Source organism: Hyperoodon ampullatus, assembly GCF_949752795.1.
Source record: "Hyperoodon ampullatus genome assembly, chromosome: 15".
Taxonomy (NCBI): Eukaryota; Metazoa; Chordata; class Mammalia; order Artiodactyla; family Ziphiidae; genus Hyperoodon; species Hyperoodon ampullatus.
Genome location: NC_136928.1, coordinates 11,772,772 through 11,790,024, shown reverse-complemented (window position 1 = coordinate 11,790,024; position 17,253 = coordinate 11,772,772). Strand labels below are relative to the sequence as shown.

Here is a 17,253-nt window from a genome sequence, read left to right as displayed (position 1 = left end):
CTGCCCACACACTGGGCTTCCTTTATGAATCCTTTGTCTCTGTGCCCACCTCTTCCAAGAGGACCTCCCTCATTAGACGCAGGGATGCACAGAGGAAAAAAAAAGTCCTAGGTGCCAGACAGACATAAAACATACAGACAGTTACAAGAAAGGGTCAATGAACTTGAATAAGAGGACCGTGTGGTCCCTCTGGGCGGGCAGAGGTCTGGTTCTTTTGGTGCAGTGATTTTCAAGACCAAGGGCTTTCCGTGGGCAGAGCCCCTACTTCAGACAGAGCAGCTCTCCATTTGTCTGGTTTGGATACCTGGCTTCTGTCAAAGGTTTCATTTCAAGACAGTGCTGCGAGGTCCAGCAAGTTTGAAAACCACTGGTCCAGAAGGGCTGGCCCACTCCTGGCTTCCCCCATGGGTCCTGGCTCAATGCCTTGGACCCACATCTGAAACTGTCTCATCTCTGTGGCGGCCCTTTAGATATCTGAAGACTGTTATGGGTCTCTGCCCCCCATCCCTACCCCTCACTCCACCTCAGGCCTTCTCCCTGCCCAAGCCAAACACCTCCGACTTTTTCAGCCACTGCTCAGACCCTGGCTAGACGGGCTGATGTCCTTTTGCCAGGGAGACCCAGCTCTGCTGGGGTCTGACCCACATGCTGCATGCAGGCGGAGCCCTCACCATGGTCCTATTCAGGGGCCTCGGCCAGGCCCTTCTCTCTGGGCCTGTCGCCCATCAGTGTAAGGAGAGAGTTGGTCTAAATGCCCCTAAGATGCTTCCAGCTTTAAATGTTTTGAGTTGGATGAGGTTCCTGATGGGAGGTCCCTGCTCCCCCGTCTCTTGGGTTGGTGAGTCACTCTGCTTGAGTGTCCTCCAAGGGTGACACTCTTAAGCTGGGCACAAGGAGAGTTACACTATGGAGACCCATCTGGGGCTTACCCTCTGTCTTTAGAAATTTGATCCAGAATTTGGCTCCCAAAACCAATGCCTTTCTCCCTCCCTCCAAAGTTTTCTTTTTTTTCCTTCTTTTGTATTTTTTACCCAGACCAAGTGTTCAGGGCTTTACGGAGCCTGGCTCCTGGCCTTAGGGTCCCTGTTCTTCCATGGGGCCTTGGGTGGAGGTTCTGGAAATCTGCCGGGCACCCCCAGAGTGCCTGCCACCCCGACGGTCTGACTCTGCAGGCTCGGAGGGGGAACTATTGGCACCTCCACAAGTTGCCGGAGGAATCAGGAAATGGGGTGATGGTGGAGAGGACTGGGGGCCGGAGAGGGGGCTGGACCCACAGCAGGGGACCGGCGTCCGGCCCTGAGGACCTCCCTCCCTGCCCCCACGATGGCTGCACAGCCCGGGACCTCCCTGTCGTACCTGAGAGGAGGGCCTGGCCCGTGAACTGCCCGTACACGGAGGCAGCATGGGGAAAGGCATTGAAGGGCGGGACCGAGGCACCTGCTGGGACCCCGGAGCCGACTTGCTGCAGATCCAAAAAGGCGGAGCTAGATAAAGAGGAAGGGGTGGAGCTAGAACTGGACACCTCGGGGGTTTCCTGCTTTATGGCGAAGGGTGAATGAGGATCTGCCGGAGGGAGGGAGACAACAAGGAGAGAGGGGTGTGAGATGATGGGGTGGGAACATGCACAAACCAAGCCATGAGGTGCGGGAGGGGTGCGGCGGCGCGGGGCCGGGGGGCGGGCTCCTCCCTGAGGCTGGGCGTGGAGGGGGGAGGTGGGCGGGGCTACGCGGTGCCCCTCAGGCCGCGGGAGGAGGGAAGGGGCTGCTCTACCTCCCTGCTGTGCCTCTGTGAATGTAGACGCGGCTGCGGGTGCCCCGCGCTGGGGGGCAGGCGGAGGAGAGGGGCCGAGGATAGAAGGCGAGACCCTCTGGACCCGCCTGGAGGCCCAGCCAGCAGAGCCCCCATCTCCACTCCAGGCCCAGGGCCGTAACACCTTCCTTCTCTCCATCCGCCAGCTCTGCCCTCCAGCCCATCCTGGCAGCTGGGGCCACGTGGCCCAGGAGATTCCGGGCATCGTACCTGCCACCACGGGGTAGGTCTGATGAGTCGAGAGGTTGCGCCCCAAGGGTGTATTGGAAGGGGTCAGGGTGGCCTTCCCGTCGTCCAGGGAGCTGTTGAGCAAGGGCAGCGGGTAGAGGCCCTGGCGAACAAAAAGAAGTCAGTGCACAGAGGCTGTGGGTCGCAGGCCGACCTAGAAACCCCGCGGCCCAGTCTCCCCAGGAAACACTCCCTTCCCGTGTCCCCCCTTCCCGCTCAATCTCGACTCCACTTAGCCTGCTTAATTGGCTCTTATTCTCTGACTCACAGCCCTTCTGTTTTCCTCCCAGTCCCAGGCTCAGGACCTTCCCTTCCGCAGCCCCGGAATTCAATGCCGGCTGGTGGTGCACAGGCCAGGCACAGAACAGAGCAGCTCCTTCCAAGGACCACGCCCTGCCTGGACGCTGGGCTCCTTCCTGGTCTCCTCACCCTGTCTGGGCCCACAGAGAAGAGGATGCAGGGCTGGGGCAGTTGGCACAGGAGACTGTTCAGGTTGCTTTGCTCCATTCATTAAGTTATTCTTCCCCAGATCAAAAATGCAGGCACAGAGAGGTCAGGGAACTTGCCACACTCTCACAGGGGCAGAGCCAGGATTTAAACCCCAGGGGTCTGGCTCCAGGGCCCATGCTGTCAACCGCTGCTCTGCAGTGGGTAACATCATGACCACTTCTTACACTTGCAAAAGAGCGGACATTAGATTTTGCCTGTGTTATCCTGATCCGTTGCCCCCAGCAGCCCTGTGACATGGGTGAGCAATATTAGGTCTGTTTTATATGCCGAGAGCCTGAAGCCCAGAGAGGTAAATGTCCCAGGTGCGTATGAGACAGAGACTAAATCGAGGACAGCAGTTCCTGACCCAGGCATTTTCTCCTTCAATAAAATGACACACCCGATACCCCAGCAGAATAGGTGGATTTCTCTCCCCCCGCCCCATATCCAAGCAAATATAAATGTGCACATTCAGCTTGAAGATTATAGGGGGTTAATTTGTTTAAAAGATTCTTTATCAGGTACCTGGGGATTTTCTTAGTTATGACCTCATTTTAGATTTCACTCGGCCTCCCCTGACACGAGCAGGCCATCTCCTAAGATGGCCTCCAAGAAGAACTTGTTCAATTAAAGGCAACGGTGCATCACCCCTCACCATGACTCCCTCCCACCAAGGCACGAGACAGCACACACCTGCTCCCCATACATGGATCACACACGTCACAAATGCCCGATGTGAACTAATGTGCAAAACTGAAATCAAGGCTTGCTCCGTGGTTACATAACGGCTCCTCTAAAGGCAATCGCTTTCAATGATTTCCATCGAGCTGGGTTCTCCAAGGAGCCACAGCAGTTTCTGGTTGTGTGCCAGGCACTTCTGGAAGCTGCAGTCAATTCTGGAGGCCACAAGGGCACCATTATCATGTAGCAGCAATTACTGACTAAATGGCGCTCTGGTTCCATGCCTTCCGAGGGGGCTTCCTGCTTCTAGGCAGGATGGAGTTGCTTAGAGCCTGGCTTAATGAAATTGAACAAGATGCCTAACTTCTAGAGAGTGTAAGAAAAGCTTTAAATGCTTTATGGATATGTTGATTTGATACCAAATACTTTCTCAGAATCCTCTAACTTTCTAAAATTTAGGCAATTCAGTGAAAGACAAACCAACCTATATAGTCAGACATTTTGGTGATGTTGCACTGAATGGCTTAAACATCCCCATGATGACTGGATTTCTTACTGGGATTGAACTTGAATTGGGGTTCAGAGGGCACAATGCTTTAGGACTTGGGTGAGTTTGAGCCCTGGATCTGCAAGGACCAGCCAAGTAGCTTTAGTCTCCTTGACCTCTCAGAGCCTTGGCTTTCTCACCTGTATAACAGGGATAATAGAATCTGCTTCACAAGGCTGATGTAAGGATTAAATGAGGTTTTATATACCTACATTAAATGCTTAGCCCAGAATGCTTGGTAGCACAAATGCTCAATAAATAGCTATTTCAGAGTTATGTGAAGAGTCATAAGCTCCCCAATGCTTGAGTCTCTGTCTTCATAATATTCCCATTCTGTTGATCTGCTTCTTGATGCACTTGTAAAATAGAGGAACGAGGGCTGGGCAGACTCCTAACTACGCCTGGTGGTAAAATAGCAACCAGAAGTGAGGCCACAGGACGTTTCTGTTGAATGCTTTGCCCCTTGTTGACTTTACAGAAGAGATGGCCATGTCTTCGCCCCATCCTGAGGTCAGGTGTGAGGACCTGTGCTTCTCTCCTGGCTCCCTAGGCCAGAGGGCCTTCCTGTGCCCGGTGAGGACACACGGAGTGTTCCTTCAGCAGTGCTGACAGCGCCGAGGGCGGGAAAGGTAAGGAGCCCCGGGCACAGGCTGGGTTCTCCCTGCCGCTCACCACCGAGCAGGGGAATGAAGGAGGGAGTCAATGATTGGCTGAGGGGGGGAATGAATCAATTATGGACGCGGCGGAGCCTCTGTCTTCTCATCTGTAAGGTGAGGGGTTGGAGTCGTTCCGTGGTTTTCAGGCTCTCTTTTTCCAGTCTTCAAATAAGAACTCACATAGGAGCATCGTATTTAAAGCAGGTGAAGTGAACGGATCTGAAGGCAACCAGGGCCGGCAGGGCTGAGCTCCACGACCATTCGCTTCCCCAAGCCCTCTCTGCGTTCTCTGGCCCTGGGCCATCTCCACACAAACGGGAAGACTGGACTGGGTGGGCCCTGCGGTCCCTCTGCCTCAAGACTCTCCATTGCATGACTCCCCATGTACATATGCCAGCTTGGTGCTGGGTCTCGGGGCTCCTTGTAATCAAGCAGGGCCCCTTGTGGGGCTCAGGAACAGAGCCAGGAAATGGCTCTGCGGCCCAGCGGGTCTCAGCAGCAGGGTTTCTCTACTCTCCCAGGACACTGGGTTGTGCAGGCTCCGTCTCACACAGCGGGTTCCCGCAGGCCCACCGCTGTGGCCCCATTGGGCTCCCCCACCCCCGCCCCGCCCTGCCCCGGGAGCCATGTGCTGCCTTGCGGCTGAGTAGTGCCCGGGCCCTCTCCCCAGGTCTGCTGACGGCCAGCCTTCTCTGCGGCCCTCCTGGTTGCTACAGCCCAGGCTGATAAAATCGCTGACGCAGATTGCCTGCCCAGCTGCGTTGCTGGCATCGGCCCAGCAGCCCAGAGGGTCACTGGCAACGGTTCAGTTGATTATTGGCATCGTCACCATTGGCCTACTCAGATCTTAAAGATGTACGGGCATGCCTCACTCCTGCATCCGATGACGGCGTGTGCAGAGAGGGCTGAGCAGACACCGGCCTAGAGAATCCTCAGCTGGTTGACCAGGTGGGGTGAGGCAGGGAGACACTGCAAGTGCAGTGTTGATAAAAGATAATGAACCGAGAGGCCAGCGGGCCTGGCAGTTCGGACGGAGGTGTGGAGTCTTTGTTGGGCTCTGTGGGAGACCTTGGACATCTCTGCCAGCTTTTCACAGAAGCCAGCCCACGATAAGCCGTTTCACCTGCCCTGAGCACCGGAAATAAAACTTCCCTTGTAGCTTGTAGTTTATTGCGCTGGATTTCTCAAGGCATTCACTCAATCTACCTTTACTGAGCATCTGTTATAAGAGGGGCGCAGTGTTAGGTGCTGGAGACAAAAAAAGATGTTTTGAGATGCTGCCCTGTCCTTAAGAAATCTGCTGTGTCTTTACATCTCTGTCCACTAGGCAATTGCACTACCCCGTGAGTTCTGGGGGGCAGCCACCCGGACGTGCAGAAGGAGGGGCGCGGGCGAGATGAAGCATGTCTGAGGAGCGAGGAAGGATTCGTGGACCAGGTGATGCTTGAGCTGAGTCATAATGGCCGAGTGGTATTTTTCCAGGCCGAGAAGTGGGAGGAAAGGCATTCTGCGAGGAGGGCACACCGCGTGCTGGGGCAGAGGGGTGTGAGCAAGTGTGGCGTGATGGGGAGCGTGAACAAGGCTCACGGGGTGGGCAGGCGTGAGTGGCCCGAGGCGGGGCTGGAGCTGCTGGCAGAGGTCACGCTGTAGAGGCCGGAGCTGCGACTTTATTGCTGTGGGACCTGACCCCGCTGTCTAGGGAAGTCACCGCGGCAGGGGCATGGCATGGTTGGCTGCATTGCCCTAAGCTCAGAGGCTGTGGGTGAGGGAAGGCAACAGGGCTGGGAGGATGAGGAGGGAGAAGCTAGCGTCTGGAGAAACAAAGCCTGTGACGGCCTTGGAGCTGCAGGAAGCATGCGCCTGAGCCCATCAAGCAACTCCTAGCTGCTTCCAGAGCCGCAGGCTGATTAGGGAACTCTCAGAGCCCGTGCCTTGCTCCGACACCCGCCCCCCCACCGTCTGCTAACGTCCCACGCCCGGCTGGCCCCTCACCTGCTCGCCTTTGGTGTGGCTGGGGGAGACATAGGCCTCCGGGTACTGCTGTCGATCAAAGGGGCACTCAAGCGGCTCAAGGTGGTGCTGGCTGAAGGCGTCCGTGCGAAGGTGCTTGCGGGGCCCGCTGCCGCTGCTCTGGGAGTCAAGGCTCAGCCGACAGCTGTCCTGGTCACCTGGCGGGTGTCCCCAGGCAGGGAGAAAGCTTTCAGGGGCTCGTCCACCCATCCCCCAGGCCCGAGCTGGGGAGCAGACTTGCTTCAGGGGAGGGAAAGAACCAGGCTCCCGGGGCCTCAGGGTGGCTTAGAGACCGGCCCGAAAGCCCTGGGCCGCAGGGGGCTTGTGTCCCATCAGAGCCTCAGCAAACTGCCCTCCTGCGCCCCCAGCCTGTCCTCGGGTTCCCACAACACTCACTGTCGTCCAGTTTCCTCTTGCTGTCGCTGCCGGGCTGCGCGATCCCCAGGAGCCCGTTGATGGAGTAAGTTGAACCCAGAGAATCGGACTGGGGAGACTCTGGGGGCGTCACGGCTGAGCTGGGGACTGCAGTGGGGCGAGACGGAGGGTCAGGACATGGAGCTGACACCCCTCAGAGCCCCTGCTGCCACCGTGGAGGGGTCAGGGGCACCGCGGGTGACAAGGGTCTTGCCTGAGGTGGTTCCACCCCTGAATATTTCAGAGCAAGGCTGTGTCCCGATGGAAGGGCTCCGTCTACACACCTGGGTGTGTCTGTGTGGACGTGTCTGTGTGTGACTCTGGGTGTGTATGCAGCTGGGTGTGTGTGCAAGGGGCTGGGTGTGCCTGCGGCACCCTCGGTACTCACTCAGCGTGTGTCCTGGGCTCAGGGACTTGGTGGCCACGCAGCCGTCCATGGGAAGGTTGAATGGTTGCTGCACTTTGGTCCGGATGATTCTGTAAGGAAGATGAGAAAGGCCCTTAGAAGAGAAGGAGACAGGGCTCCTGGATGCCCCAGATCCAGTTGCCTTTTTGAGATCCCACTTGGGTACATAAAGGCACCTCAAACTCAGCCTGTCCACACTCAAACCCAAGACCTTACTCCTCGTGCCTGGTCCTTCCCACTGTTCCCATTTCACGATTAGTCCCCCTGGTCACTCAAGGCATAAATGCACGTGGGGCTCAGCATCTGCCTCCCTCCCTCCTCCATCGAGCCCGTCATCAGGTTCTGTGGGTTTGACCTTGTAAATCTCTCAGCATCCATCCCTCTCTGCGTCCCTCACTGCCACAACCAAACTCTCCCTCCAGGATCACTCACTGGCTCACCCCTTTCTGCTCTTGACCCTTTCTAATCTTTTCTTTCTATCGCAGCCAGAGTGGACTTTCTGAAATGCAAGTCAGCCTCGGGCTTAACGTCTGCCAAGGTTCTTCCCATTGCTTCTAGGTCAGAGGTGAGAGTACGTAGCACGGTGCCCAGCCTCTGAACTGCAGCCTCTCTTCACATCTCCAGCTCAGCTGACTTCATGCTCCCCTTCCTCCACCTACTGGCTTTCTTTCAGCTTCTTGTATAAGAGCCTATTCGCCACAGGGCCTTTGCACGTGCTGTCTCAGAGCTCCTTTCACCATCCCCCTCCCCCTTTCACCTACTTAACTCTTATTAGTTATTTCTTACTCCAGGCATCTTTTCAGAACCTCTCTAAACAAAGTCACCCTCTGCCAGCTCAATACCCTCATATTTCTCTCCTTAGCCAAACTTAGAGCTTCATTTCTTTTCTTTTTCTTTTTTTCTTTTTTTTTGCGGTACGCGGGCCTCTCACTGTCACAGCCTCTCCCGTTGCGGAGCACAGGCTCTGGATGCGCAGGCTCAGCGGCCATGGCTCACGGGCCCGGCTGCTCCGCGGCATGCGGGATCCTCCCAGACCGGGGCACGAACCCGCGTCCCCTGCATGGGCAGGCGGACTCTCAACCGCTGTGCCACCAGGGAAACCCTGCATTTCTTACAGTTGTTTGCATGGGCACTTGATTAGGACTCGATTAGTGTGTTTTCCCATTGGACTGTAAGGGCCGCATGGACAAGGATTGTGCGTCCCCAGGACCTACACGTGAGTGACTTACGTGTGAATGAATGAGTGAGTGAGCAAGTGAATGATTGATTGAGGTGGTGAGTGAATGACTGAATGACTAAACAGAGGAGTGGGCGTTTGGATGAGGCCCAGGTAGGGGGTCTCGTGCTCAAGAAAGGATCAGTGCAAGAGGCAGTTTCTTTCATTGAACGAAAGCGCATGTGGTGTGTGGGGAAGGAGACCGCAGTGCGTACAGTCTGGGTTGGGGACGGGGTGCGGGGGCGGTGTGGTGAGGAGAGGGGTGAGGGTGGGGATGCCCATGGCAGTGAGGAGGCTGGAGGGGGTGGTGCCTGCCCTGGGCCCGGGGCACTTCCGGCCTGACTCTTCAGCATGCCGCCCCTTCCCAGGCTCCGTTCCACTCAAGCCAGGTCTCCGTCATGATTCCCCCAAAGCCCGGGTTCCCCGGCCTCTGGCTGCGGTGTCCCGCTCACCTGTTGATGGAGCTGACACTGGGCACAGTGTCGTTGTCACAGACGCCCTCGGCCAGGAGCCGGTCTCGGATCTCCCAGGCAAACATGGTCGGGTTCTGACGTTTGTAGTCCCCGATCTTCTCCACCACCTTGGGGGTAGCCACCTTGGGCTTTGAGCCCCCTATCACTCCAGGCCGGATGCTGCCAGTCTCGTAGTACCTACTCCAATAGAGAACCCCAAAGAAGTACCCAGTAAGCAGGTGGGGGTCTTCGGGCAGGAACTTAGCCAGAGACTCTCGTTCCCCTCCGAGGCTTCTGGGGAGGGGCTGGGGGGTGAGTCGTGCCCCCAGGGCCGGCTTCCAACACGATGTTCCCGGCACTGCCTGTTTCCCTTGCATGGGTAGGTTTATGCTGCTGCCAAACCAGAACTCTCTTCAATAGACCTCACCCAGGGATACCCGGCTTCTCTCTTCCCCGTCGTCCCTCTGGCCAGTCTCCTGCGTCCGAGCACCTTATGGGGCACAAAACAGCTCCCTTCTTAGAAAGGGCACTTTGACGAATGTGCTCTGTGGGTACATACAGGTTCACGGTGGCGGTTTGCTCTGTCCAGCTTTTCTTGGCTGAAGCATGACTTACTGTTCTCCTTGGCCATCCTGGTTTTACCCCTCCCTCCCCAGGAAGCCAGCGGGGTCATTGGGCCCTCTGCCCTGCCTTGCTGGTTTCACCTTTGTTCTCCATAAAACCCCTCCACCCCTCCACCCCACCCCATACCCCCAGCCACTGGTTTCCCACCAGGTTACACAGTTCACGTTGAAGCTGGTCCTCATGGACTCTGGAACCCCGGTCTGGCCTGGAGCCCTGGCCACGTCCAGCCCTCTAGGCTGAGCCTATTCTCCCAGGGTCTCCACGCCCCTTCCCCGCATCCCTCAGCAGGATAGCCTGCCTCCCCTCCTTGGGGAAACTCTGGTCTCTTCTGCCATGAAATAAGATCTCGTTCTTTAAAACTCCCTTTATGGGCTCCCCTGGTGGCGCAGTGGTTGAGAATCTGCCTGCTCATGCAGGGGACACGGGTTCGAGCCCTGGTCTGGGAGGATCCCACATGCCGCTGAGCAACTAGGCCCGTGAGCCACAACTACTGAGCCTGCGCATCTGGAGCCTGTGCTCCGCAACAAGAGAGGCCGCGATAGTGAGAGGCCTGCGCACCGCGATGAAGAGTGGCCCCCGCTTGCCGCAACTAGAGAAAGCCCTCGCACAGAAACAAAGACGCAACACAGCAAAAAAAAAAAAATTAATTAATTAATAAACTCCTACCCCCAACATCTTCTTTAACAACAAAACAAAACAAAACAAAATAAAAAACTCCCTTTATGTGTCACCACCCTCCGGCGCTCATCCCCTCCGTGGGATACTGCAGCCCATCTTGGGAACGCCTCTCCTGACCCCAGCCTGGGACCACGCTTTTCCCTGACAACTTCGGCCAGGAAAGCAGGGCTTTCCACATTGAATTACAGATCAGGCTTTGGTCTTTTTTGAACCAGAACTCCTCCTGAATCCACTTACAGGTTGGGTAAGGGAGACAGGTACACCGAGCTGACACGAAGCCCCGAATCCCCCGTGTGTGGGCTCTTCCCACCCGAAGTGGCCCTCCAGGGTGGACTACACGGCTGCGTCGGTCCAGAGCTTCGCTGCTTCTGGTCCCTCCTGAACCTTTGGGTTAGCACTTCTTTTTTTTTTTTTTTTTTTTTTTTTGCGGTACGCGGGCCTCTCACTGTTGTGGCCTCTCCCGTTGCGGAGCACAGGCTCCGGACGCGCAGGTTCAGCGGCCATGGCTCACGGGCCCAGCCGCTCCACGGCATGTGGGATCTTCCCGGACCGGGGCACGAACCCGTGTCCCCTGCATCGGCAGGCAGACTCTCAACCACTGAGCCACCAGGGAAGCCCAGGGTTAGCAGTTCTTAACTCTGGCTGCAGGAAATTAGAATCACTTGAGGAGGGCTTAACACTGTACCAAAACTTGGACTCATTCCCCGAAAGTTCTGCCTTAACTGGGGTGGGCTGGGGCCTAGACATCAATTTCTTTTTCAGATTAAGTTTCCCCAGGTGACTCTACCGTGCGGCCAGGGCTGTGAACTGCTGCTCTGGAGTTAGTGTTCGTAAGTGTCACCTGGTTATCTCATAAAAATCACAGCGTCCGGGCCTGGCTCCCAGAGAGGCTGCTGTAGGCGTGGCCTGGGGCTTAGGAATCTGCATTTCCTCAAGCAACCCCGGTGCTTCTGTGGCAGATACTCTGGGAGTTACGGTTTGAGAAACACAAACTCAGACGTCCCTCAAGCTGGGGTTAGACCTCGGGAGTCAACTCTGATCGTGTGTCCCCTCCCCAGTGGCTCCCTTCCCTTGGTCTCAGCAGGGGGAGGGCCTTTGGGGAAGATTCTTCTGCTTTAGGAACAAAGAAGTCTATAGAAAATGGGACATGGGGCAAAGGAGACCACGGGGGAGGGAGAAATGAAAGGAAGGAGAAATGGACAAATGAGGAAGGAAAGGCAGGAAACCACAGACGGGCAGCAGATGGGGGAAGCCCAGAAGCACCACCACATCCTGTTCAGGTCCTGTGCAGGGGCCCAAGCAGGACACCCTACGAGTCCCCGAGAGGGAGGGCGGTGAGGGGTGAATTTCGAGCTTACCTGCCAAGGATCTTGCTGACACAGCCATGGCTGACTCGGAGCTGGCGGGAGATGTCGCAGGGCCTCACGCCCTGGTGGGCCAGGTCCACGATGCGCTGACGCACCACTTCAGGCAGGGGTCTGCCATTCACAAAGGCCCCTCCCAGCTGGTTCAGCCCTCCGTGGCCTGAAACACAATAGTCCGGGGGACAGTTGTCAGGGCCACCAGGCAGAGAATCAGCCTGCGTGTGGACATTGGATGTTGAGAAGCCCCTGAACTTGAACTCCCACCATGGGTCACACCCTCTGGCGTTCCCGCTGCACCCCGTCCTGCTTCCCACCTCTGAGGAGGGCTAGCTCGGGTTGGCGGGCTGAGGGGCATGTATGATGCCACAGAGGGGGGACATCCCACTTTGAGGACCTTTTGGGGGGTCTCCTCTCAGACCCTCAGCACCTCCAAATAACAACCCCAACACCTCCCTCCCTCCCTCTAGAAAGTATCTAAAGAGTTGAGGATTTAGGCTCTTCCTACTCTGATACTGAGCTCTGTGACCTTGGGGAAAATCCCCCTGTCCTCTCTGCGTCTCTGTTCCTCATCTATAAAATGAGGGCATAGGATGAAATCAGTGGTATTTAAGTTTCTCATTCTTGTTCTTCTTTTGAACCATAGGGACAGATTTTTTTTTTTTTTGCGGTACGCGGGCCTCTCACTGTTGTGGCCTTGCCCGTTGCGGAGCACAGGCTCCGGACGCGCAGGCTCAGCGGCCATGACTCACGGGCCCAGCCGCTCCACGGCATGTGGGATCTTCCCGGGCCAGGGCACGAACCCGTGTCCCCTGCATCAGCAGGCGGACTCTCAACCACTGCACCACCAGGGAAGCCCCCATAGGGCCAGATTTTTAAGCACAATCACGTTGAGAAACACAGACACAAAACAATAAAAGGAGAGCTTCTCTGGTTGAGCTTGGACAGAGTGGGCCCTGTCCGTGGGTTCCCGGCCTGAATGGGCCGAGCACTGTTAGGGGCACTGCAAGGGCAAAGGCAGAGGCCTCACTGGCCCACGTTCCAGGGCTTCCAGGACTGACATGTCGGGCTGTGGGCGGTGGTGCACAACGTAGACACGCTTTGATGTGCGCCTGTCTCGTTAGCTGCCTTCCTGACTGGCCTCTACCCTCTGGCCCCAGCCTGTGTTTCATTCTGAGCCCATCCACCTATTCAACACATATTTACTGAGTGCGTACTACGTGCCAAACGCTGCACCGGGCCCTGCAGATGTCGAGGTGAACAATGCAGATGTGATCCCTGCTTTGGGCTCATAGGGTTCAAGTGAGGATCTAGACCGGACAATGACCATACCACATGGTCAATGTGGGACCGGGGACATGCAGGGGGTTATGGGAACCCCTGGAGGGGACCAAGCCCAGGCTCAGGGGACCATAGACGGGTTTCTGAAGAAGTCTAAGTGGAGACTGAAGATAAAGAGAGGTCAGACTAGAGAAGGAGATGAGGAGGAAAACTGTACCAGGTAGTGGGAACAGCATGTGCAAAGGCTTAGAGGCAAGAAGGTGTCTGTTCGATTTATCAACATACTTAACTCTCTAAAACCCCTAGATACAGGTTGGGTTAAGTTCAGGCCTGAGATCTTCCTTTTGCCGATGAGGAGACTGGGGCTTAGAGATTTTCAGTGACAATTGATGTGACTCAGCTTATATGAGGAAGAGCCAGGATCTAACCAGGGATTAAGGCTCCCATCAGAGCTGCTGGGTGAGCCCCACTCTATGGCCAGAACTGACCCTGGAAGCTTGGCACCAGCCATGCACTTCCACACTGGAGGTGCCACTGCCCGGGAGCCGAGGGCGTCTTTTCACACCAGGGGCATGATTTGGTGATCTGGGATGGCAGAGCCCCGGGGGTGGGAGGCAGGGGGAGCGGGCAGGGGAGGAGGAAGAGCCAGTGCCAGGCTTTCTGCGTCAGCCCGTTAAGGCTTATTTACGGCCGAGGGTGGGATGTACCTCTGCTAGGCACACCGTGCCCATTACGGCCCACTGACGTAGCACGTTCAAAACTGCCCCTGCAATGTCTCCTCAGGGGCCCAAGCTGTTTTCAGCAGAGCAGTGAATATCTGTTTTTTTTGTTGTTTTTTTTAAAAGAGTCTATAAGCGCCTCTGGCCTGGGCACTAAGTCCAGAGGAAAAACCCGCTGGCAAAACATCCAGCAGGAGGGACACGATGATCCATCTCCCTGGTGGAGACAATTGGGTGACCTTGGGCGCTGCTTCCACCTGTCCCGTTCTAGGCAGCTTGTCCTAGCAAGTGTGCTTCCACCAGGGCTGGGAAGACATCCCAGATGGTCAGCGGAGGGGCCTGCATCCACTCCTGAGCCCGCTCCTCTGGCTTCTCATTGGCCACAGGCTGTTGGTGGAAAATAGCTCAGCCATTTGACGCTCACTCCATCTGAGCTGCTTTTCGGCTCTTTTGGGTCCAGACACTGAACACAAGGGGGCGCCAGACAGCCACCCAAACAGACAAGGCCTCCCAGCTTTGTCCCCATTTTCCAGAATTTAGGCTCCCACGTGGTCCATGGAGCTTAGATGTTGTGCTAGGTTCTCTACATCTAGAAACGAGGGTTCCTACAGGTGGAGCTCTTTACCCCTAGAAAGGTAATAGGTTTGAAAAGCCAAACGCCATTTCTTGGTGGCATGAACCGGGAATTGTGCCTAAAAACAAATCTACCCTGTTTCTCCATTGAAGCGTGCGGGCCATCGTCCTAAATCTTCCTGAAGGGCTGATCAGGATCCTTAGAAACCCAAACTCTCAGGAACCCTCCTGAAAGGTTATTTCCTAGATCAGCCTGCATCGGTATGGAGGGAAAGATGTATTCATAGCTCTGGCTCCTAAACTGTGACGTCTCTGGTGCTTTATTTTATTTTATTGGCTTCTGAGTTCTTTGTGTTACTGTGCAAAGGGCATCGGGTCAGACTCCTGTGTTGACTCTGCCTGTTTTAATTTTTTTTTCACCAGTTTCTTTTATTCTGTAAAGTTGCTTAAACTCTTCTAAACAATTCTTTAAATCTCCTTTTGAGGAGTAATTTCTTTTTTTCGCCAAGGCTGCTGCTGCTTCTTCTTCTTCTTCTTCTTCTTAATTTGTTTATCCCTCTACGTATATTTTTTTTATCATGTAGTCTTTTTTTTTTTTTTTTTTTACAGTAGGTCCTTGTTAGTTATCTATTTTAAATATAGCAATGTGAACATGTCCACCCCAAACTCCCAATCTATCCCTCCCCGCCACCCTTCCACCCTGGTAACCATAAGTTCGTTCTCTAAGTCTGTGAGTCTATTTCAGTTTTGTAAATAAGTTTATTTGTATCATTTTTTTAAGATTCCACATATAAGCGATATCATATATGTCTTTCTCTCCATATATTTTTAATACAAGTTTTTAAGGGTTACACTCCTTTTACTTCCTGTTTTAATTTTACCATTTGAGAAATTTGGGGGTTTTTTCAACCATAGTGTTTCCATCCACTGAACGGAAGCTAAATAACACTACTTGTAGTGTCTGCTGCTGACCTAGGCCAACAGCTGGTAAAGAAAATTTCAGAGAATAACTAAGTACATGTACACCTCCACCTTAGCCCCAACCTCTTAGAACAGTAATTCTTATTGTTTGTATATTACAGTTTTCATCTCTTTTGATCTCAGCACAGATATATCAAGTACCTACCATGAATCAAAGCACTGAGGATATCACCTTGAACAAGACAAGAAACCTGGCCCTCGAGGAACTTACAATCTTTGGAAGGATGCAATCAGATAAATTGGAAATCACCATGTTAGGGGAGAAGTTTCTTGAAAGAGATAAGTCAGATGCTAGGGGAGCTCGTAAGCGGTCAGAGGGAAGCTGAAGGGTGGAATGACCAGGAAGTAACCAGGTGAAGAAGCTTCCACAGGAAGAAAATCCACACACAAGACTTTGGTGCTCTCAAGAAATGGAAAGACATTTACTGTGGCTGTCGGAGAATCAGGGTGGAGGATTTGGAAAGAGCCTGCTGGCTGCAGAGGGAGACGGGACCTCTGGTTTGAGGTTTGGAGCTCAGTCCCCATCACGGAAGGGCTTTTGTCCCTCCTGTGTCCGGTGCGGGGGAGTAGACGCCTTTGGGCGAGTCACCATCAAACGCCCAGAGGTGGGTGCATCCTTCCTTCCTGACCCAGGGAGGGCCCGGCCGCCCACAATGCTGACCACCTATCCGTGTGGACAGGGTGGGCTCTGAGGCCGGAAGCCAGGAACGAGTGGGAAGCGGGGAAAGGTGTGACCCAGGAAGAGGTTTGACGCTTTCTGAACAAAGGCCCTTTGTTCAGGCCCTTTGTATGATCTGGAGGGTGGAGGAGAAAGACGAGACGGCCTGGCCGGACCCAAGTGGGTTCTGAGTGTGAAGTCCGCACACGAGGGGATGCCAACTTGCCTGGGGGCAGAGAGCACTGAGCCTACAGCGAGGGAGTCTGCAAAGCTCTGGCTGAAGCCTGCTGTTCAGAAATGTATACTTTGGAAAAGTGACCATCTGGGGAGGTCTTAGGCCTTTCTTTGGACATTCTTCACTCCTTACAGGGCTCTGAGGAGTAGGGAGAGTAGGAGGACCAGAGAGAGGTCATTGCCCCAAACTCTTGTGACGTGTATGGATACCCAGACCCTTGAGATGCAGGATAATTTCCCTGTGCCCCATAATCCTTTTTTCAATTTTAATTTTATTTTTCTTGGCTGCACCATGTGCCCGGCACGCGGGATCTTAGTTCTCCGACCAGGGATTGAACCCGTATCCCCTGCAGTGACAGTGCAGAGTCGTAACCATTGGACCACCAGGGGAGTCCCTGTGGCCCATAATCCTTTGCCCAAGTCTCAGTCACAGCACTGGCTGCACCGAACAGCACCTTGATCTGTTTAGATTCCTTTATGAGTTCTCAAGGGCAGGGGCCCCATCTTTGTCTACCTAGCACCTGTCACAAAAGTTTAATTAATGTTGCAGTAAACATATGTGGCAGAAAAATGCTTTACAAATGTGAGGGGCTATGGTGATGGTTGGTGAGTGGATTCCCCACTGCAAGACCCTCGAGTCCCATCGTTGGATACTTTCCCCTTCACCTTCTGTCTGATTCCTCACATCACTGCCCAGTCCGAAAGTGACAATGGTTCAATGTGCTGTGAAAATTGCCACTTAACTACCTGGGGATTTTTGTTTCAGCCCCATAGAGTGTCAAGGTGAGCATCTGAGCCTTGGCAGGACTATAGCGGGGGATTCAGCAGCTGCTTTGGGATGTCCTGTAAATCTCGCCACCAGGCCTACTCTCGCTCCCCAAGGAATGGCGGTGCCAGCACTACCCAGTCTCTGACAATCTCAGTTCAGTGATGTTGTCTCCCCAGCATGCTCACCTGCAGGCCTGTGATCTCCCACTGTAACCTCACAGCAGCCCCCGTTGGCTTGGTGCCTTCTGGAATAAAGGCCAGGGCCTCTGCCTCAAAACACTCCTAAAGAGAATGCTCCAGGACCATGGAAACCAGTGTTCCAACCTCTTGTCCCACCTTCCACCCCAAGTCTACACTCAGGGTCCCTCCAGCATCTATGAGGTGATAGGTCACCTGGGCACATTAGACCCTTGGATTAGGACAGAGGGGCCAGCCCACTGAGAAGCAGCATTGTGCATCTGGCTTTAC

At 54.8% G+C, this 17,253-nt stretch overlaps 1 protein-coding gene across 1 annotated transcript in view; it reads right to left on the bottom strand.

Moving 5' to 3' along the window:
• The window catches only part of PAX8 (paired box 8), a gene marked incomplete at both ends in the record, with an annotated part of 115,753 nt that overhangs the window by 14,387 nt on the left and 84,113 nt on the right, over positions 1–17,253 (bottom strand). The window contains 7 exons of the mRNA XM_079720391.1: positions 1,357–1,563; positions 2,020–2,140; positions 6,403–6,578; positions 6,817–6,942; positions 7,223–7,311; positions 8,909–9,109; positions 11,569–11,734. Coding sequence (XP_079576517.1) covers positions 1,357–1,563; positions 2,020–2,140; positions 6,403–6,578; positions 6,817–6,942; positions 7,223–7,311; positions 8,909–9,109; positions 11,569–11,734 — 1,086 coding nt within the window. The remainder of the gene's footprint in view (positions 1–1,356; positions 1,564–2,019; positions 2,141–6,402; positions 6,579–6,816; positions 6,943–7,222; positions 7,312–8,908; positions 9,110–11,568; positions 11,735–17,253) is intronic.